This window comes from Cnephaeus nilssonii (genome assembly GCF_951640355.1).
Source record: "Cnephaeus nilssonii genome assembly, chromosome: 14".
Lineage (NCBI taxonomy): Eukaryota > Metazoa > Chordata > Mammalia > Chiroptera > Vespertilionidae > Cnephaeus > Cnephaeus nilssonii.
Window position 1 is genome coordinate 30,115,116 of NC_137085.1, and position 22,332 is coordinate 30,137,447.

At 40.7% G+C, this 22,332-nt stretch overlaps 1 protein-coding gene across 2 annotated transcripts in view; it reads left to right on the forward strand.

Annotated features, from left to right (window-relative positions):
* DCAF12 (DDB1 and CUL4 associated factor 12) overlaps positions 1 to 21,763 on the forward strand; it is a 30,857-nt gene extending 9,094 nt beyond the window's left edge. For both annotated transcript variants that reach the window (XM_079790081.1, XM_079790080.1), the window contains 7 exons: positions 8,215 to 8,421; positions 9,582 to 9,642; positions 14,555 to 14,748; positions 15,644 to 15,709; positions 17,468 to 17,630; positions 18,750 to 18,928; positions 19,681 to 21,763. In XM_079790081.1, coding sequence (XP_079646207.1) covers positions 8,215 to 8,421; positions 9,582 to 9,642; positions 14,555 to 14,748; positions 15,644 to 15,709; positions 17,468 to 17,630; positions 18,750 to 18,928; positions 19,681 to 19,839 — 1,029 coding nt within the window. In that variant the 3' untranslated portion in view covers positions 19,840 to 21,763. The remainder of the gene's footprint in view (positions 1 to 8,214; positions 8,422 to 9,581; positions 9,643 to 14,554; positions 14,749 to 15,643; positions 15,710 to 17,467; positions 17,631 to 18,749; positions 18,929 to 19,680) is intronic.
* The last annotated feature ends 569 nt before the right edge of the window (positions 21,764 to 22,332 follow it).

The window sequence follows — 22,332 nt, forward strand, 5'->3', positions numbered from 1 at the left end:
AGCGTCAGCCTGCGGACTGAAAGGTCCCAGGTTAGATACCGGTTAAGGGCATGTACCTTGGTTGCGGGCACATCCCCAGTAGGTGGTGTACAGGAGGCAGCTGATCGATGTTTCTCTCTCATCGAAGTTTCTAGCTCTCTATCCCTCTCCCTTCCTCTCTGTAAAAAAAATCAATAAAATATATATATTTTTAAAAATAAAGTAATTTGGCATTATGCTTCAAAAGCCTGGTACATGTCATGTGTTGAATGAAGAGCCTAAAAATATACCCTTTGACCTAATATTTTCAGACTAGGGAATTTATCCAAAGGAAAAGTCTTTTTTTTTTTTTTTTATAAATATATTTTATTGATTTTTTACAGAGAGGAAGGGAGAGGGATAGAGAGCTAGAAACGTCGATGAGAGAGAAACATCGACCAGCTGCCTCCTGCACACCCCCTACCGGGGATGTGCCCGCAACCAATGTACATGCCCTTGACCGGAATCGAACCCGGGACCCTTCAGTCCGCAGACCGACGCTCTATCCACTGAGCCAAACCGGTTTTGGCGGAAAAGTCTTTTTTTAACAAAATAATTATTAGAAGCTATTTTAGCTAAATGCTAACAGTAGAATACTTGAGTAATTTATGGTAAATCAAGTCTGCATGATATTATGCAGTTATTAACATAATTATAAAGAGTAAACATGCAGCCGAAACCAGTTTGGCTCAGTGGATAGAGCGTTGGCCTGCGGACTCAAGGGTCCCAGGTTCGATTCTGGTCAAGGGCTTGTACCTTGGTTGCGGGCACATCCCCAGTAGGGGGTGTGCAAGAGGCAGCTGATCGATGTTTCTCTCTCATCGATGTTTCTAACTCTCTATCCCTCTCTCTTCCTCTCTGTAAAAAATCAATAAAATATATATATTTTTAAAAAAGAGTAAACTTGCAAAGCATTTGATATGTTAAATGGAATGAAATAAAATGATCTCTGCTGATTGTAGCTATGCACAATTATACATGCATGTGGTGAAGGACTAAACAGAAACTTGACAAATGAAAACAGACTTTACAAAAGAGCACTATGAGTGATCTTTTGCATTTTTTATTTCTATTATTGCTGATACAGTATTATAAGTGAACTCTCATTTTTTAAAAATGTTACTTCAGCTAGATAAATCTTGTTTTTTCTTAGCGTAAAGAAACAGTGAAAGTAGCCTTGACCAGTTACCATTCATTACTTGTCTTGTTTACTGATAAAAATTGAACACAGTTATGTATTATACTAGAGGCCCAGTGCATGAAATTCGTGCATGTGGGGGGGTCCCCCCAGCCCAGCCTGCACCCTCTCCAATCCGGGACCCCTTGGGTGATGTCCGACTGCCGGTTTAGGCCTGGCAGTTGGACATCCCTCTCACAATCCAGGACTGCTGGCTCTTAACTGCTCACCTGCCTGCCAGCCTGATCACCCCTAACCGCCTCTGCCTGCCAGCCTGATCACCCCTAACTGCCCTCCCTGCTGGCCTGGTTGCCCCCAACTGACCCCCCCCCTCGCCCCCCGCCAGCCTGGTCACTCCCAACTGCCCCCCCTGCCAGCCTGGTTGCCCCATGCAGCCTGCTGTTCAGTCATTTGGTCATCCCTCACTAACCCCACTCCTGTCCTTGTTGCCTCATGCAGTCTGCCAGCCTGCTGTTTGGTCATTACTGTTACTGTGATGTTGTCCCATACAATTTGCATATCCCTCTATTATTAGTATAGATATCTTCTCTGGGGAGAGTGAAGTAGGGGTTTGAAAATACAGTGATAGGATATACAGCAAAAGGAGTTTCCCTTTTTTGTCACAAGGGAGGTTTTTGGAGCTCAATAAAACTAGAGAGTCCTGACTGGTGTGCTTCAGTTGGGCATCATCCTATGCACCAAAAGGTTGCTGGTTGATTCTCAGTCAGGGCACATATGCACATACCTGGGTTTTGGGCTTGATCCCAGGTAGGGGTTGTGTAGGAGGCAGCCAATCGATGTTTCACTCTCATCGATGTTTCTCTCTATCCCTCTCCCTTCCTTCCTCTCTCTCTCTGAAATCAATTAAAAAAATAAATAGCACCACCTGGTCATTGTAGTTCAGTGGTTGAGTGTTGCCCTATGAACCAGGAGTTAAGGTTTGATTCCCAGTCAGGGCACATGCCCAGGTTGTGGGCTCAATCCCCAGTAAAGGGCATGTAGGAGGCAGCTGATCAATGATTCTCATCATCGATGTTTCTATCTCTCTATCCCTCTTCCTTCCTCTCTGAAATCAATACAAATATATTAAAATAAATAAATAGCACCTAGAAAGAGATCTTGTTTCTCAGTGGGCAAATACACAAACCATATTATCCTTATGTCTTTGTGCTGTATGTAATGCTCAAGAAGTAAGAGTGTGTCTTTACCCAATTCCCTTGTGGTGTTTCACTAGTTTAAAATTGCTGCACTATAATTAACACTGTTTACCTGTCATTATTTCCTTAGCATAAATTCCTGAAATTGAAACTGCAGAGTTTACACATTTTTAATTTTTGATACATATTGTCTGAACATTTCCTGTTGTGTTTCTTGGTCTTAGGTCTGTTTTGCTCTCCCACATTTTCTGGGTTTGAAATAGGAAATGAATTTCTCTTCTTTGATTTTGTTGTCTTTCCTTCCCCCAACTTTCAGCAAACTTAGGCTGCCCACTTGCCTTTTATTGTCTAACTCAGTAGACTTTATCTTGATGTCTGTGTGACCTATGTGGATTTGCTTTCCTTTCTCTGTTAGGCTCCAGCTAAAATACTCTTGAGTTTTAGAAACTTTGTGAGTCTACCATTTTACTAAGCCACCTTGATCTTTCTCGGTACACACATTTGCATGTGTCTACGAACATGCATACATGCAGAGATATACTCACTAGTCTTATAATCTTCCTGATTGTAAGGCCTTTGCTTTCTTTTTCCTTCTTCTGTTCTAGAATGTAAAGTACAGGGAGCCATTGAACCTCCAGTTAACTTGCCATGCAGCTAGTTTCTGGCAGGTATCCCAGTAGGTTAATGCGCAGGAAGTGTTACAGGAGCTGCATGAAGCCTTGGCCCCTTGTCAGAGAGATTCTGTAGCAGCTCCTCCACATCATTGTCCCTTCCTTTGAAGAAGAAAAGAGCTCTGTCCTTCACATGGTGCTTTTTCTTTCCTATGCAAGAATGAGGTGAGATTGGGGGTAAACTCTTGGTTCCCTAGGCCCTCTGCAGACCCAACTCTTACCATTTTTCCATTGCCCATGTACCAAATGTTTTTCATATAGTGTAGAAGCTTTTCTTATAACCTGCAAAACTAAACAAATATGAGCATAGTATATTACTGTTACCAATCACTTATTAAGCACTTATTCTGTGCTGAGCCCTTGCTAAACACTTTACATTTTATTTGATTTCTTAGCAACCCAATGAGATAGATAATATTATTCAAGTTTTATCGATAATAATATTCAGAAAGATTAAGTGACTTGCCCAAATTCACACAGCTAATAGGTAACCAATTTGGAATTCAAACCTAGATCTTTCCTGACTCTAAAACTGCAGGGGTTGGACTTTAGACTTTCTTGGATATGAATAGATGGAACTTCTTTTCCTCACCTTTTTGGATGGCAGTGAAGAGAATGGCAAAGGAATGGACTAAAATAATTCTTAAAAATTTTAGCCCGCCCTCAAATTCACAGGAGAAACTCAGATCTTTGCAGGTTGCAGTTTAGTTTACTCTTGTGTTTTATCAAACTCATTGCCCTCAGTGTACAGAGTGCATTCTCTTCATGTCAGTGCTTCTCAAACTTCAGTGGATCTAGAGATCTTGGGAAACTCCAGAATCTGATTTAGATCTAGGGCAGGGCTTGTTTCTAACAAGCACCCAGGTGCTCCTTTCAATAACAAGTGTCTAGATCAGTGATTGTCAAACCTGAGCAGTAAACAGTGTCCTGGAGATTCTTGGGAAAATACTCAGTTTTAGTGACCTCAAACTCAGTGATTTCTATTTGGAGTTTCATGGTAAGGCCTGGGAATTGTGTGTGTGTGTGTGTGTGTGTGTGTGTGTGTGTGTGTGTGTGTGTGTGTGTTTTGTTGTTGTTGTTTTTTGGGGTTTTTTGGCAGTATTTTGTAAAAAAAAAGAAAAGAAAAGAAAAGAAAAGAAAAAGAAAATTCCCCAGGTTATTGTAATTATCAGTTTGGGAATCACTGGTCTAGCAGCTAATGTGTTACGGATGCATTGTCCCACTCAACACGAAGGTGTAAGTGGACAGTTAATTTTGCTTCATTAAACATTTGAAGGATTGTGTTAGAGATTATTTATTTAAAAGGATAAGAAAACCTTTTTTGGAAGGGCTAGTTCACAAACCCCAAGAGCAGGAAGTATTCCTAGATCTAAGGAGGAAACTAGGAATTGGAAAGCCACAAGGAACCAAGGATGGCCATACTCCATCTCTTCTGGAGAGGAAGGTGTTTTTTTCTCTGGAGAATGGCCACCCAAACAATCTGTCACCAGCCAACTCCACATTTCTGAGAGAACTTGAATGACACAGTCTAATGTAGCCTTGACCAAATCTCCCTGGGCAGTGCTGTGATCCGGAGATCACAGCTACAGAGCCCCACTCTGAATGCAGAGATGTGGGGGCCCCCTGACATCACTGAGCAGACCTCCTGAAAATGGCTACTGCACATGCTTACTATGTAGCCTTGCATTTGTTGGGGCAGGATTATAGAACCAAATAGGTAAAATTCACTGCTTTTGGAATTGGGAGTGCCTTATTAGCTTAATGGAGAAGCGAGGCAAGATTTAAACTTAGTATGATATAGTCTAAGTTGTGGGTAGAGGGCTATCCTGGGAGCCTACAAGAGAGGAACTTGCCCTGGCTGGGTAGTTCAGTTGGTTTGAGTGTCACCGATTCAGCAAGGTTGTAGGTTTGATCTCTAGTCAGAGCTCATATTAGAATCAACCACTGATTCTAATTCATAAATAAGTGGGACAACAAATAAATGTTTCTCTCCCTTTCTCTTCTTTTCCCTCTCCCTCTCTAAAATCAATAAATAAAAATTAAAAAAGGAGAGAGCCTGGCTAGTGTAGCTCATTGAGTGTCGACCTGTGAACCAGGAGGTCATGGTTCGATTTCCAGTCAGGGGACATGCCAGGGTTGTGGACTCATTCCCCAGTGTGGGGTGTGCAGGAGGCAGCCAATCAATGATCTTCTCCCATTATTGATGTGTCTATCTCTCTCTCCCTTCCTCTCTGAAATCAATAAAAATATATACATATATATACATATGTGTGTGTGTGTGTGTGTGTGTGTATATATATATATATATATATATATATATATATATATATATATAATATATTAAAAAAAGAATAGAGAAAGAGAGAGGAACTTAACAAGCTTAGAAATTTAGGGAATATTCAGAGAGGACATGTCTGACCTGAATCAATGATAAGTCGATGTGGGCCAGGTAAAGAAAAAAGTAGGGGAAATTATTTCTGGCATTGTGAATTGCGTGAGCATAAAACAAAATAATTTATTTCATTGAAGACTTTTGCATGAATAATAATAAGCATACGGTCAACAGCAGGATGTGAAAGTAGAGCAGTGGTTCCCAACCTTTTTTTGGCCATGCCCCATCTCTAAAAATCCTGATTCCTCCCTGTCCCCCCACCCCCGTGACATAAAATTCTTTTTTCTTTTTTTTCATATATTTTCATTGATTTCAGAGAGGAAGGGAGAGAGAGAAACATCAATGATGAGAGAGAATCATCGACTGGCTGCCTCCTACATGCCCCCTACTGGGGATTGAGCCCATAAACTGGCATGTGCCCTTGACTGGAATCGAACCTGGGACCCTTCAGTCCGCAGGCTGACGCTCTATCCACTGAGCCAAACCAGCTAGGGCAATATAATTTTTTATTTTTATTTTTGATTTTTTTATAGAGAGGAAGGGAGAGGGATAGAGAGCCAGAAACATCGATAAGAGAGAAACAGATCAGCTGCCTCCTGTACACCCCCCACTGGGGATGTGCTGCAACCAAGGTACATGCCCTTGACCGGAATCGAACCTGGGACCCCTCGGTCCGCAGACCGACGCTCTATCCACTGAGCCTAGAGCTAGGGCAATATAATTCTTTTCAAAAATTGAACTCCTATTCACATGGAAGAAGCCTAAAAGGCCATTAACTTGGTCTAAATAAGCTTCCAAAGAACATGGTATCCATGAAAGAAAAATAAGAGGAAAGGACAGTTGAAGTACTAAGGAAGAAATCACTAAGAAATTAAAAAATAATAATATGAAAAAATAGCAAAGTTTCAAAACATACTAGAGAACTGAAATGCACAAATATGTAAAAATATATATTTATATTCTGTATATGAGGCCCCTAGAACCATAAATGCAAAAAATTCACTGTTAATAACTCATTCTCGAATTGTCCCCCTTAAAAATCAAATTGCCCCCTTGTGGGCCTTGTGCCCCACGTTAGGAACCACTGAGCTAGAAAGATATAGGTAGGGGCCAGATTGAGGAGAATCTTTATGCCACGCTAAGGCGCTTGGATATAGGTAAAGGGGAACTGTTGGGTATTTTTTTAATTGACATGGGAGGATTCTCATTTTTATGAAGATGACTGATTATGGAGAAGAGTTTTTTTATGGTGGCCTTGCCTGGAGGCACAAAGACTAATTGCAATTGTCCAGGAGAGAGTTGGTGAGAGAGAGGATGGAGAGGAAGGAGCCAACTGTAAGAAGATTTAGGGAGGTAGATTTGGCAGGACTGGATTGGATGATAAAATGAGGGAGAAAGAGAATTCTAGAATAAATCCCAGGCTTGGGTGACTGGGTGGATTGTGGCATTAGATGAAATGAGCAATTTGGGGAGGAAGATAGTTTCTTTTAGACATGTTGAATTTTAAAACGCCTGTGGGACACACAAGCGATGGTTCACGTTAGGCAGGGCATCTGCCTTATATAGTCTGCCTTAGGGGTTATGTCATCCCCTTCTCCCCCCCCCCCCCCCCCCCCCAAACTCCACTGCCTTTGTAAAAATTTTCCTCAGTCCTCTCTGCCTGGCACTCTTGGTCCAGCTACTTTCCTTTTCATATTTTAAGTTCAAGGTTTATCTAATTTCTCTTTTCATACTAGTAGATCTCCTTCTGCACATGCAGTAGATTACTTTATACAAAGATTTGACGTGGTCTGGCTTTGGCACAATTGCTGACAAGATTTTAAATCAACTTCTGAAACTATAAGATATATGAGGGCAGAGATTATTTCTCTCTTACTCATAGTTACATTCCTAGCACCTAGAATATATGAGTGAATGAAGGAGTGAATCATTAAGTCACATAAAGAATTGAATAGTAGACTTTCTGGAGTGCCCTGTTTCTAAGGCTGATCTTATCCATAAAACATTTCTCGGAGTTGAAAATCTTGGAGAGTGAAAAAGGGTTAGATTGGTAAATGGGGTAGAGAAGAGCATTTCAGGCAGAAGCAACAGCATGAGCAAAGGCATGGAGGCACAGAACAAAATGGTGTGTGATAGACATAAGCAGTGAGATATTAATAACTTTTACTTTGTTATATGTCTTAGGTCACTCCAGCAAACGTAGTAGCATTTATAGGTATGTTTAATAGTGTTTGTGATGTGTTCTGGGAATTGTGATTTGTTTCTAAGTTTCTATGCATGTGTAGATAGAAATTTGATATTGAAAATATGCCCAGACAGGCAGAAAAACCTTTAGTCAAGCAATTTTTTTAAAATTTAATTTTACAGAGAGAGAGAGAGAAACATCAACTTGTTCCATTCACTTACGCATTCATTGGTTGATTCTTTTATTTGTCCTGATGTGGGATCAAACCCATAACCTTGGCATATCTAGATGACTCTCCAACCGACTGAGCTCCCTGCTAGGGCTAGTCAAGTTCTTTAGGTCCATAGTCTAATGCAAGTCCTCTTTGAAGCTGTCTTTGAATCCCAAGCAAAATTTACTGCTTCCTAATCTGTGTGCATGTAGCATATTATACTTGTCTCTTATATTATCTTCATGTTTCATATGACTGGTAGCGCTGCTGGTGCCTTTAATAATTCCCAGTATCTAGCATGTAGTAGGCATTAATTAAATGTTTGATGGCTAATGGATGTTTGTACCCAGGATTAACCACATTAAAGAGAAATGACTTAGCTTATATCCCTTTTCTCTTATAGCTCTTTGTAGTGGATATCCAGACAAGCCAGATTACCAAGATTCCCATTCTGAAGGACCGGGAGCCTGGAGGTATAACTCAGCAGGGCTGTGGTATCCATGCCATCGAGCTGAATCCCTCTAGAACACTGTTAGCCACTGGAGGAGACAACCCCAACAGTCTTGCCATCTACCGGCTGCCTACACTAGATCCTGTGTGTGTAGGAGATGTAAGTTTCCCCAATAACTGTAGTTAGAGGTAGTCTTGTTTTTTTCAAAGAGCCTGCTAGGTCACATTGACCCTTCTCCCACAGCCCCCTGGTGGTAAGGTGTGGGGGTAAGATTTCAGAAATAGGGGCGACCCTCCATAGGGAGTATCAGGTATATTGACAGAGTGTATTTGTTTGATGAAGGGGCGAGCAGCGTACCTCAGGAGCCAGCAGCAGTTGATTAGTGTTTGAGTCCAGTTTCCACACACATCCCTACTGCCCATAGTCAGAGAGCAAAAGTTACTAAAGCATTCATTCAGCAACTATTTATTGAGAGCCTTCTATGGCCAGGCATTATTTTAGACACTTGGGGTCCAGCAGTAAATAAAACAGATAAAACCCCTATCCTCTTGAAGCCTGCATTCTAGTGAAGGGAGGCAATATATAAACCAATAAATACTCACCAGCAGAATGTCAGAGTTGATAAGTACCATGGATAAGGCAGACTAAAGCAATAGAAAGTGGTAGAAAAATGCTATTTCAGAAGATGGCCTCATTGATAATGACATTTGACTTGACATACAAAATAATATTGAGTGTAAACTGTAATTGAAAAAAAACATTGTACATCAACTATAATTGAAAATTAAAAAAATATATATATATATATATAAAGAAAAGAATGACATTTGGAAAAAAAAAAAAGAATGACATTTGAGCAGGGAGACTTAAAGGAAATGAGGGTGCAAGCCATGTTGATGTCTGGAGGAAGAGAGTTTCAGACAGAAGGAACAGCCAAGAGGTCAGTTATAGCTGTTGTCGCAGGGAGCAAGGAAAAGACGGTATGATGAGGTTGGAGGGATGAGAGGTGAGTGATTATATGTAGGAGCCCCAAATAAGACATCCAGAGAATGAAGGCCAGAGCTGTGTGTCGACTAGACATGCTTATAGTTCATAGGAATGCCAGTTTTATTCCAGCCTTGCACCTCCTGACAGAAGTTAAAAGATTATGAGATCATGCCCTATGGGTTGAAATCACCAGAGATAGAGTTGTAATTTTTACAAAGATATTTTCAGCCAGACTTGTGTGCTTCTCAAGAGTGTGCATTGTAATTCTTATTTTACTAATTTCCTTTTTTTCTCCCTCCCCTCTCTGTATCTGTCATTTCCTCCTCCCCAAGGATGGGCACAAGGACTGGATCTTTTCAATTGCATGGATCAATGACACTATGGCTGTGTCTGGTAAATTGCCTTTTTGTAAGGATTTTTGGTGTGGCTGGGAGGGAGGGAAGCTAGAAATTGAAAAGGAATAATGTGAATGAAAATAGACCAGTAAACAGAAAATCAACTAGGGGTCAGGAGATCTTATTTATTATTCATACTCTGTCGTGTTCCAAAAAAGCATGTGTGATGGCATATTAGCCTAATGTTTTTGTTGGGCTTCATTAAAATAATGGTTGATAACATGTTTTGGAAAAGTTGACAAATTCTATAAAGTATTAGGAGCAATAACCATTTTTTGTACAACTAACTATATAGTGTTAAGTTTCTTATTAATAAAAGCTATATATCATTTCTTTCCCAGCGGTAGGTCAGAAAAAGATGTATGGAAATAAGTGTAGATAAGATAACCTAGAGATATACAAATGCTTTCTAGATACCCACAGTAGCCTAGAAGGTAGGCTCAGAGTGCTAACCATTTTTACTGGTACTCATGTGTAAAAATATAATTCCCTACTCCAGATCCCCAAATAAAAATAATCTTACTATTTGCTTATGTAAGTACTTCACATATGTTATATAATCCTCAGAACAGTACTAGAGGGTCTGCATTACTAGACTCATTTAACAAATGAGAAAATTTAGTTTCTTAGAGGTTACTTAATTCTTTGCAAGGCAATAGAACGCAGGCAAGAGGGAAAATAAATCTAATAAGCAAGCATATTCACAGATCAAAATTACCTTAGCAATGGTTCAGAAGTTTTGGGATTCCTTGTTATTTGTCTCCCCAAGGAATGAGAGGGCTGAGGCGGTCATGTCACCTCTATAGGGACTGTTTATATGTCAGTAACCTGCACTAAATTTGGTTGGTGGAAGCCAGGACTTGTCTTTGTTTGGGCTCCACCCCTCTCTTCTTTCAGATACCCTGCCAGTGTCATGTTTTCAAGCTGATAACGCCCAAGTATACATTTCCTGAACAATAACAGCAGGTTTTAAGAACATTACCTCTACTATTAGAGACCTGAATTTGAATCCTGGTCCTACCACTTGTTAGCACTATGATCTTGAGCAAGTTACTTAAGCTTTTTGAGAGAGACTTGTGTTTCCTCATCTGTAACATGGCTAATAATTTTATATAATTTAGAGGGTCACTGGGAAGATTAAATGAGATAATGAATGCATAGTGGCTGCCATTTTGAAAATGTTTAATACTTGTTAATTAGTGCTAATGTTCAGACATGATGATGGGCATCAACCCCTGAACATTCCACCTCAAAATCAGCATATTCAAACTCACAATCTCTCTTCCAAGACTACCCCACCCCTACCTGCACCTCACTGACATATATTGGTGAGTGCTCCCATCTTCCACCCGATTGCACAGCTAGGGAACTAAGACTCATTTTAGGCTCTTTAGTTTCCTTAGATTACCGAGCCATGTTGATACTGTTTTCTAAACTATCTCTCTATCCATAAATTTCTTTTCTATTTTCTATACTCTAGAGCTCATCATCCATCTCTTTTTTTTAAAAGTGTATTTTTGCCCTGGCCGGCTTGGCTCAGTGGATAGAGCGTCAGCCTGTGGACTGAAGGGTCCTGGGTTCGATTCCGGCCAAGGGCACATGCCTGGGTTGCAGGCTCGATCCCCAATGCGGGGCGTGCAGGAAGCGGCCAATTGATGATTCTCTCTCATCATTGATGTTTCTATCTCTCTCTCCTTCTCCCTTCCTCTCTGAAATCAATAAAGAAATATATATTTTTAAAAGTGTATTTTTATTGATATGTATATATTATATATAATATATATAATATTTTATATATATATATATATATATATATATATATATATTTATTTATTTATTTTTTTTATTTTTTAGAGAGAAAGTGGGAAAGGGATATAGAGATAGAAACATCATTGGCTGGCTGCCACCTACACTCCCCCTACTGGGGATTGAGCCTGGAACCTAGGCATGTGCCCTGACTGGGAATCAAAACAGTGACCTCTTGCTCCTGGGTCAACACTCAACCACTGAGCCATACCAGCCAGGCACTCATCATCATCTATCTCTTGAGTTTCCCAAGAATCCTTCCATATTTTCTTTCTGCTTTTAGTCTTGTCTCCTCAAATTTAATCTTCATGTTGCTGCCAAATTAGTTCTTTAAATAATTTTCCTTATTGTAAAATTAATACACATAAGAAATGTTTTTTAATCCTTACCTAAGGATATGTTTTTTGATTTTTTTTTTTATTTGAGAGAGAGAGAGAGAGAGAGAGAGAGAGAGAAAGAGAGAGAGAAACATTGATCAGTTGCTTCCTACACTTGATCTTAGCCAAAAGGCTGAGAAGTGATATCATCAGTTGCTTCCTGTATGCACTTCAACTGGGGATTAAACCTGAAACCTAGGTATGTGCCCTGACTTGGATTCGAACCTGCAGCCTTTTTGGTATATGGGATGATGCTCCAACTGAGCTATCTGGCCAGGTCTACACATAAGAAAATTTTAAAATACAGATAAAGGAAAGAAGACTTACTCATATCTCTACCCAGTGATAATCACTGTTAACATTTTGAAATATATCTTGCTAGGGTTTTTTTAGTACATATTTTTTAGTTGGTTAAAATGGGATCATATAGAGGGATGGATATATGCATAGATGTGATATATCAAGTATAATAAAATGTTGATAATAGAATATAGGTGTAAGTATGCAACTTGTAAAATTTTTTCAACATTTCAGGATGCTTGAAGTTTTTTATAATAAAATTCGTGCAGTTTTACCCCAGCCGGTTTGGCTCGGTAGATTGAGTGTCGGCCTGTGGACTGAAGGGTCCTGGGTTCAGTTCCAGTTAGGGGCACATACCTCAGTTGCAGGCTCAATCCCTGGCGCTGGTCGGGACAAATGTGGGAGGCAGCCAATTGATGTCTCTCTCACATCAATGTTTTTCTCTCTCTGTTACTCCCTCCCTTCCATTCTCTCTGAAAATCAATGGGAAAATGTCAAAAAACAAAATCAAACAAAAAAAACAAACAACCTTGTGCAGTTTTATTTTTAAAATTTGCAAAATAAACCCCGTGAAGTTCTCCAGATGTTCCCTCTCTCTGGCCTTTTCTAGATTTCACACATGATGAACCCTCTTCTTTGAATCCCTGCCCACAATTCTTATGATGCAAACAAATTGAATATTTCTGCTATGTTAGACAATTTTTACTACAAAGCAATCAGGAGATTTAAATATGGAAAGGGCACCTTCTGGTTTCCAAGGAGAGTTGGCAAATAATTTTACTGGAAAGGAATTTTAAAACCATGATTTTTTTTTTAGTGGTTCTTGATATTCTGTTCTATAACTATATCATAGCCATACTGTTGGACATACAGATTGTCCTGAATAAACATCTTTAATCTTTTTTTTTTATAATTTTTTTTAATATATTTTATTGATTTTTTACAGAGAGGAAAAGAGAGGGACAGAGAGCTAGAAACATCGATGAGAGAGAAACATCGATCAGCTGCCTCTTGCACACCCCCCACTGGGGATGTGCCCGCAACCAATGTACATGCCCTTGACCGGAATCGAACCCGGGACCCCTTAGTCCGCAGACCGACGCTCTATCCACTGAGCCAAACCGGTTTAGGCAACATCTTTAATCTTTATTATGACAGAGGATTATTCCTAGATGGGAACACAACCTTATGGGTTTTGCTGCAGATTGCTCAGTTTTAGTCTAGAAAGATGGTCCCATTTTAGCTTACCACCAGCCATCTGTTTAGGTCTCAATTTAAAGAAAAATGTTCTTTTTTTTTTAAAATCCTCACCTGAGGATATTTTGCTGCCAAATTAGTTCTTTAAATAATTTTTAGAGAGTGGAAGAGAGAGGGAAAGACAGAGAAATACTGATATGAGAGAAACAAATTGATTGGTTGCCTCCTGCATGAGTCTCAACCAGGGCTGGGGCTGGGGAGGAGCTTGCAACTGAGGTACGTGCCCTTGACTGGGATCGAACCCAGGACCCTTTGGTCTTCAGGCCAACGTTCTATCCAGAGCCAAACCAGCTAAGCTAAAGAAAAATGTTCTTAGTTTTTTAAGTGCTTCATTATTGTTTACTAAGGAAAACTGTCTTTTCAAGCATTCATTTTATGTAGAACAGTCATTCTTAGTACAAGGATTGTGGTCCCTATGGGCCCATGGAAAGCCTTTAAGAGGCCCATGAATTGCCTTGAAAATAAATGTACAATGTGGTATTGTATGTTTTTCTAAAGAAATTCCTAAGTCTCTTGAAGAGTCACAAGACTCAGAAAAGATTAAGCAACAACTGATGTAAAGTGGAGATTCCCGAACCCTATTGCCCAGTAGAAATCACTTGTGTGTGCATGCCCAAGTGACCTAAAGATTTGGCTTGAAAAATTACTGAGCTTTATCAAACTATGTTTTTAAAAAATTCATCAACTGTGTTATGCTTAAATGTTATATTTTAAATCCTAGACCTTACTTAGCCTTAGCCGGTTTAGGTCAGTGAATAGAGCGTCGGCCTGGGAAATGAAAGGTCCCAGGTTTGATTCCAGGCAAGGGCAAATGCCCGGGTTGTGGGCTCAATCCCCGATAGGGGGGTGCGTACAGGAGGCAGCCGATCAATGAGTCTCTCTCATCATTGCTGTTTCTATCTCTCTATCCCTCTCCCTTCCTCTCTAAAATCAATAAAAATATATTTAAAAATAAATAAATAAATCCTAGACCTTAGTCAAATCACTCCCTTGGTGTAGCTGTTAAAATGCATGTTGCTCTCTGTTTTGAGGTGGGCCACCTGAACAAGCACCAGCACATATGAGGATGATGCACAAAGAGCTAGACTAAAATAGCCCATCTTGGCTTCTGTTGGACTGTCCTTTAGAGAGTTGAGTATATCTGACATTTGTGGTCTCCTTGACCTGCAGGCTCACGTGATGGTTCTATGGGACTTTGGGAGGTGACAGACGATGTGTTAAACAGAAGTGATGCAAGGCACAATGTGTCACAGGTCCCTGTGTATGCTCACATCACTCACAAGGCCTTAAAGGACATCCCCAAGGAAGACACAAACCCTGACAACTGCAAGGTCCGTGCTCTGGCCTTCAATAACAAGAACAAGGTATGAGCTTGCCAAAGGTTTCCTGAAGCCCATTACTCTTCAACTTCTTGGCTTATGTCTTGGAAGATGTACTTTCCTTCTCTTTCCCCAAGGCAGTGCTTGCTGCATAGTTTGGTTTTGAGCCCACAGAGCACCTCTTGAAGGCTAAGGGATGCTGATGAGAAATTATAACAGGTTATGAAACTCATCCTGTGTATTGAGCTCTGCTGTATTTCTCTGGATGGTCCATATTTGTGGGTCAGCCGCTCAAGAGTTTCCCCAGGATCACTATGCCTTTGCAGGGGTTTTTATCTCTTTGGTATTCAGTTTCTTTTCATTCTTCACTTCCTCTTCTGAACACTGCCACCAGATCTTATCTAATCATTGCATTAGATCTCCTGAAACTGGGATATTCAGTAGTGTTGGGATGGAGAACCAGAGCCTGAAGAGGAAAAAGGCTTCTCCCAAAATCTGAGTCAGGCCACAATGAAGGGTAGTTCTCTTAGCCTTCTATCTCCCTTCCATACTTATGGCTTAGGGGTAGACTTATCTCTCCTAGCTTAGACCCTCCACTTACATTAGTAAAAGCTCTCACACTGGACACACAAAATTGTCCTTCATGTGTGTGCTCTGCTCTGTCAAACATGATGTCATGGGAATGATTGTATAGTAAAGGCTTTATGTTATTACTAGAAAATGGAATTACTTGAGTTCTTTTAAGGAGAAGCATCAGTTTAATAAGCTGTCCATCTGCATTTCATAGGGCTGATAATGAGATGATACTCCCTGGCACCAGCTGGAATCATCATGGGATAGGAATGAAGAATGGGAGGACCTGAACTTTAAGACTTCTGCTTACTGTTGTATATTAGTTGCTACAGATTGGAATATAACCTGTTTTTCATTGCTCTTGTAGGAATTGGGAGCAGTATCTCTGGATGGCTACTTTCATCTCTGGAAGGCTGAAAATACACTGTCTAAGGTGTGATGAGCATGACTTAATAATTTTACCTAAAAATTCACCATACGTTTAAAATACTTTAATTCTCCCTAAGCCTTTTCCTTCTTGTCTAAAGCACCAATCAAGGGTCTGGGCATGTGGTTCCATGGTGCATGAAATCCTGAGTCTGGCATGTCTCTCCTAAAAGTCTTTAAGCCCTAGCTGGTTTGGCTCAGTAGATAAGAGCGTTGGCCTGCGGACTGAAGAGTCCCAGGTTCGATTCTGATCAAGGGCACATGCCCAGGTTGCAGGCTCAATCCCCAGTAGGGGGCGTGCAGGGGTCAGCTGATCAATGATTCTCATTGATGTTTCCCTCTCCTTTCCTTTCTGAAATTATATATATATATATATATATATATATATATATATATATATATATATACACACACACACATACACACACACACATATATGTATGTATATGTGTGTGTGTATGTATATATATATATATATATATATATATATATATATATGGCACTTTTTTTACTTTGCAAGGGCTTGCTGAGAGATTCCTTTAATAAGCAGTCCCCAATCCACAATGCATTTAAACATTTGCTTATGGATTGTTGACTCTGGCATGTTGTGAGTGCAGGAAAGCGTAAATGTTAGGAACCACTGGCAACTGAAGATGAATTAAACTAAGATAAGTCATTTCTGAACTAATCATATAAGGTAATGAGAATATGGTTTGATTTGTTTACAAGCAAATTTTGCATGAAGTTGAGCCTGCCTTGGATCCTTTGCCCTTTTCTCATCCCAGAGGCCTTTGCTACTTGTTACCTCTGTGATAAACTCTTTTCAAGAAGAGTCAGAGTCTCAGGAATTATTGATTCCTTCATATCTTAGTAGTTTTTTAATTCTACTTTCTTGGTGCCTTACATGCAGTAGGCACCCATTGAGAATTGGTTTAACAAGGGCCAGGGTTAAGACAGATTGGGACCCTAGCTGGTTTGGCTCGGTGGATAGAGCATCAGCCTGCGGACTGAAGGGTCCCAGGTTCTATTCCAGTCAAGGGCACATGCCTGGGTTGCAGGCTCGATCCCAGTGGGGGGTGTGCAGGAGGCAGCCGATAATGATTCTCTCTCATCATTGATGTTTCTATCTCTCTCTCCCTCTTCCTTCCTCTCTGAAATCAATAAAAATATATTAAAAAATAAAATTTATACACACACACACATATATATATATATGTGTGTGTGTGTGTGTGTGTGTATATATATATACACACATATACATATATATATATTTCTTTTTTAAAGACAGATTGGGGTTACCTGGGGTTGAGCCAGTCCTATGAGTGTGTTTTCTATAGTGTACAACCCCCATACAATTGGGGAGTTAGGCTGAGGGTAGCCAGAATTGAACCTCTTTGTCAGAATTGAACACCTTTGTCTGTGAGAAAGGTGGAGAACAGAGTGGGACCTTGGTTTTAGAGCCCTGGGGTTATCCCATGAAACCACCTGTAGGTCTTGGCCTTTCTCTCTACTTCTGATTATTTAATTCCAGCTTGAGTTTTTCCCTAACCAATCCTACCCAGTACCTGTATATTGTTGATTACAGTCATTCTCTTACATACCTAGTTGTGGAACAGGGTGTTATTTCCTTAATTGGGGCTTGTCCTTTTGTCTCTGACTTTGTGTCCTTGTACATGAGGAAAACCAGAGGTGAGCATCTAAGAACAATGCCCTGCTCTATGCTCTCTGGTAATGCCATGGGTGCATCTCTTTTCTGTGTTTTCAGCTCCTTTCCACCAAACTCCCATATTGCCGTGAGAATGTGTGTCTGGCTTATGGAAGTGAATGGTCAGTATATGCAGTGGGCTCCCAAGCTCATGTCTCCTTCTTGGATCCACGGCAGCCATCATACAACATCAAGTCTGTTTGCTCCCGGGAGCGAGGCAGTGGTAAGAGTCCTTGTGTTTTGGATTTGTTTGTTTTCAATTATAATTAAGATGTTCATATTTCAGACAGGGAGAATAGTGTGTATAATGAGAGTTGAAAGGGAAAGAATAAATAGGCTTTGCTGCAATGATGCCTACAATGTGAACAGTTTTTAAGATATTTTGATTACTGTTACAGGAGTAGACTTTATACCTAATACAGAAATACTGATTACACAAATGTTATCCAGCAGCTCTTATGTGCCAAAAAAACATTTTTTTTTGTTAATCCTCACTTGAGGATATATTTTTTTCATTTCTTTTTAGAGAGAATGGAAGGAAGGGAGAGGAAGAGAAAAACATAGATATGAGAGACACATTGATTGGTTGCCTCCTGCACTGGCGCCAAGGATGGAGTTAACATGTCCTTGAACGGGAATCGAACCATGAACCTTTAGTCTGCAAGCCTGTGCACTAACCACTGAGCAACTGGGTAGGGCTAGAAGGAAGTCTTAATATGTTTTTTCCCCCAATTGATTGCAGAGAGAGAAAGGGAGAGGGAGCAGGAGATGGAAACATCAATGATGAGAGAGAATCATCAATAGGCTGCCTCCTGCACACCCCCTACTGGGAGTGAGCCTGCAACCTGGGCATGTGCCCTGACTGGGAATCAAACCGTGACCTCCTGGTTCATGGGTCAATGCTTGACCACTGAGGCACACTGGCCTGGCAAGGAAGTCTTTATTAATGTAATGATTTGTAAATATGCAGGTCTCAGTTTCAGTATAAGTTAGAAACATATAATGGAGAAGAGCTTTGAGTTATGAATGATGACTCCAGACTGAGGATAGGGGAGGCAAAGAGGTTCAGAGGCACTTACAATCTCAGGCCAAAAGCATCTTGGGCATCATCAGGTGTCTGGCCTTTCTCTGAGGATTATGGGAAGTTTCCTGTTAGGTATATGGATGGCAGTGTGGCATCAGGGTTCTTCAGCTTTCTCATGAACTATGCCTGCCATAGGAAAGGCACTGCCTGGTATTTGGGGGTACTATGTGAACTCGGTGTCAGAGAAATTCAGATTAGCAGATTTAAGTGCATGTTCCCCCTTTACTTTTTTAAGTGCCCTTTACTTTTCTCTCTCAGGGATCCGGTCAGTGAGCTTCTATGAGCACATCATCACTGTAGGCACAGGGCACGGCTCCCTGCTGTTCTATGACATCCGAGCTCAGAGATTCCTAGAAGAGAGGCTCTCGGCTTGTTATGGGTCCAAGCCGAGATTAGCAGGGGAGAATCTGAAACTAACCACTGGCAAAGGCTGGCTGGTAAGTAAGCCCTTGCCCGACATGTTTACTAGACAGAGACAGAAGAATTGTCTTTGCTGTACTACCCACTCCCACTCTCACTGACACACCCTTATCCACATACTTTTGCACAAGTAAGAGACACTTCTTGGACAGGAGGTACTTTTACTTGATTTTGCTTTTATGTCTGCATATCCCTGAGAAAACAGGCCCAATAAGACATACTAGTTGACATAGGGTTTCCCCCTAAGTCAGAGGTGGGGAACCTTTTTTCTGCCAAGGGCCATTTGAACATTTATAACATAATTTGCGGGCCATACAAAATTAACTTAAAAATTAGCCTGCTATATATATTTGGTCAAATATTTAATTAACTCACCCCTAATGCCTTGCCAGGGCCAGACCAAATGATTTTGCAGGCATTATACGGCCCACGGGCTGGACGTTCCCCACCCCTGCCCCAGGTGATAATAGAGGAGGAAGGAGAAGGAACATGCTGCTGAGACTGCCAGGGCATTAGGGGTGATTTCTTAAAGAGTTTGATTCTAGCTGTCTTGAGAAGACCTTCGGTTTGTATAGCAACTCTTCAGCCTGCTCAGTTCCTCTTTAATGTTCATTTGGAAAAATGAGGTCCCTATTCACATAAGCATCAGTCTCCTGACATCAGGTTACAGGTACAGGACTCTCTGCTCTTAAAGAGACCAGAAAGCATTCCTATCCATTCCTGCCCCATGACCTAGAGGTGCTAACAGAGTCTCTTTCTCTTCCCATAGAATCATGATGAAACCTGGAGGAATTACTTTTCAGACATTGATTTCTTCCCCAATGCTGTTTACACCCACTGCTACGACTCATCCGGAACAAAACTCTTTGTGGCAGGGGGTCCTCTCCCTTCAGGGCTCCATGGAAACTATGCTGGGCTCTGGAGTTAATGACAACTAACTCTTTCCCAAAATGCAGAGATTTACACTAACTTCCATCCTCTGTTTCCTTGTTTCTTCTTTTGATTTTTTTCCAGTTGTGTGAGGCCCTCATATTTTAGTGGGAACACGAGTTTGCCTATTATTTAGGTTCTTTGACAGAAAGAAGCTCGATATAGAAATCTGAAGGTTTTTGTTTGTTCTTCCATTTTGGTAATCAGAATTTCACTTTATGTTTTTTCTTTCTGGCTTCTCACCCAAACATTTTAAATCCCTATTTGTATTTTTTTTCCAGTGACACACACTTTCCCCTCTGTGATTTCTTTAGGCTGACATAGTCACTCTCACCCTGAGAGGTAGGGCTCCTTTACAATTATGTGGTTGCTGTCAGACTTTCTGTGAAAGTTTGGGGGCTATGTGTTCATGTGTGCATGTGAACTTGTGTACCTGCAAGTACTGTGTGTTACTGAAATTACCTGGAGTGAGGATTACTTGTAATTAAAATATTTATAAAAGAAATAACTTTGTTCACAGAGTCCAGCTTTGGGACTAGTCTTTATCTTGTTTTTTAAAGTCTAATAACACTGATTATAAAAAGTAAAAACAAAGAAAAATCAGGAAAACCTTTTGAGTTAGATTGCAGACTTCCTGGGGACTCTTGTGCCAGGACTCCAAAATGACCCATCCCCTACCTGTCTTTCCATCTGTGTGTCCCCCAGGTGAGAACACTTCTGTTGATGCATCACTTCCACTTCAACTTTTTGTCTGCTTAGCCAGTGGCCATGCCCCTAAAACCTCAGTCTCCATCCATATGCAGCTCTGGAGGCTGCAGAAGGCTTGATATAACTTGGTAAAGAGAATCCCCATCCCAGCCTCCTTTGCCCTCCCCTCCAACAAGACCTTATCTGGTGTCTCAGGGGCCTGGAGCTGGAGGCCTCAGGTCAGCTAAAAGTAGCATACTCAGTTCCCTTGGCTTTGAGGAGAAACTACTTTGCCTTTCTTCTGGTCTTCCCAATGGGTTTTACTTTGTTTTCTAAATTGGGTTCAATCCAGGAGGGGAGGAGTGAATAGGGGTTTTATCTGTGTATAGAGTGTGCTTCATGTGGAATGTTTGTTAATACAGTAGGGCTGGGGTTGAAGCCACCTCTTCTACTTTGTTGGCTCAGCCCTGGGGTGCTGATGGGGTGGCCACCAGCCACCAGCATTGTGCATGTTAAAAGCTTTGATGTAATTAGTAATTTCCTCCCTTGAACTGTCTAGTCTGAGGTTTTTAAACTTGCAGGCAACTGACTGAGCATGATGTCCAGTTATTCCCTGCCTTTTATTCCCGCATCATGTTGCCGCTAACAGCTGTTTCCACCCACAAATTCCTCTTCCATTTGAAGTACATACTTGGCTTCTGTCAACAGCCCATTCTGGGGAAAGGAAAAGTCAGATTTATTCCTGCATTCCAGGTTCTAAGTTGCTCTCCTAGTCATCCCTCTTTGTTCCAGGTGTAAGTGGGGAGATTGAAAAGAGTGTCTTCTTGATCATGGGGGCTGGTGGGAGGGAAGTCAGCAAGTCACCGTATCTTGGTGGTACAATACATACACCATAGGTTCTAGAATTCTCATCTTCTAACCTAGAGAAATAGGTGCTATAAACGGGGAATTAAGTAAAATGTTAGATGCTGTAGATCTTTTAATTGTCTTAATTTTTTTCTATTAAACTACAGTCTGTAGATTTCTTAGTTCTCACAGAACTTATATCATTTTAAACCAACTTGTATATATATTAAAAAAAAAAAAGATCTTAAGTTCTTAAGTAGGATGTTTTGTACTGTTGCCAGACCCTCTGCTGTGATGGGTAATGCGTTTGATTGAGTTTTTTTGTTTTAAAAAATGTAGCACTTGACTTTTTGCCAAGTAAAAAATAAATATTATTTCAGTGCAAAGTGGTTTGCGTGAGTATGTATAGCCAAGAGGCAGCAGGGAAAAGGCCCTAAATTACTGTTTGGGGTGCTAGAATTGTTTAGAGCAGAAGGGAAGTGCAAGTGTTCACTCAAGGTTAAAGGAAGGTCAAGTGCAAACACACAAACACTAAGACCTACTTGCTCTTGCCCCCCATCTCAGGGATCCAGTTGAAGGTGGATATACCCACTGAAAGTACTTTGGTGCTTGAAAAATATATATAGGCTTGGCCCTGGCCAGGAAAATCAGTGGGTTAGAGCATCATCTTGACATGCCAAGGTTGCAGGTTCCATTCCCGGTTTTGACATGCGTAAGAATCAACTAATGGGTGCATAAATAAGTTGATCTCTCTCAAATCAATTTTAAAGATTTTGACAAAAAAATTCAGGCTGACTTGGAGTATACTAGTCCTTGCTCCTAATTACTATGGATTTGAACAAGCTGACCTCTTAAATACCGGGTTTGTGATAGGCACTAGGTATTTGGGTGGAAGGTGTCATGAGAATGACTGTGAAAGTGGGTGCACAGTGTTCTGGGAAAAAGACATCATTTTTTT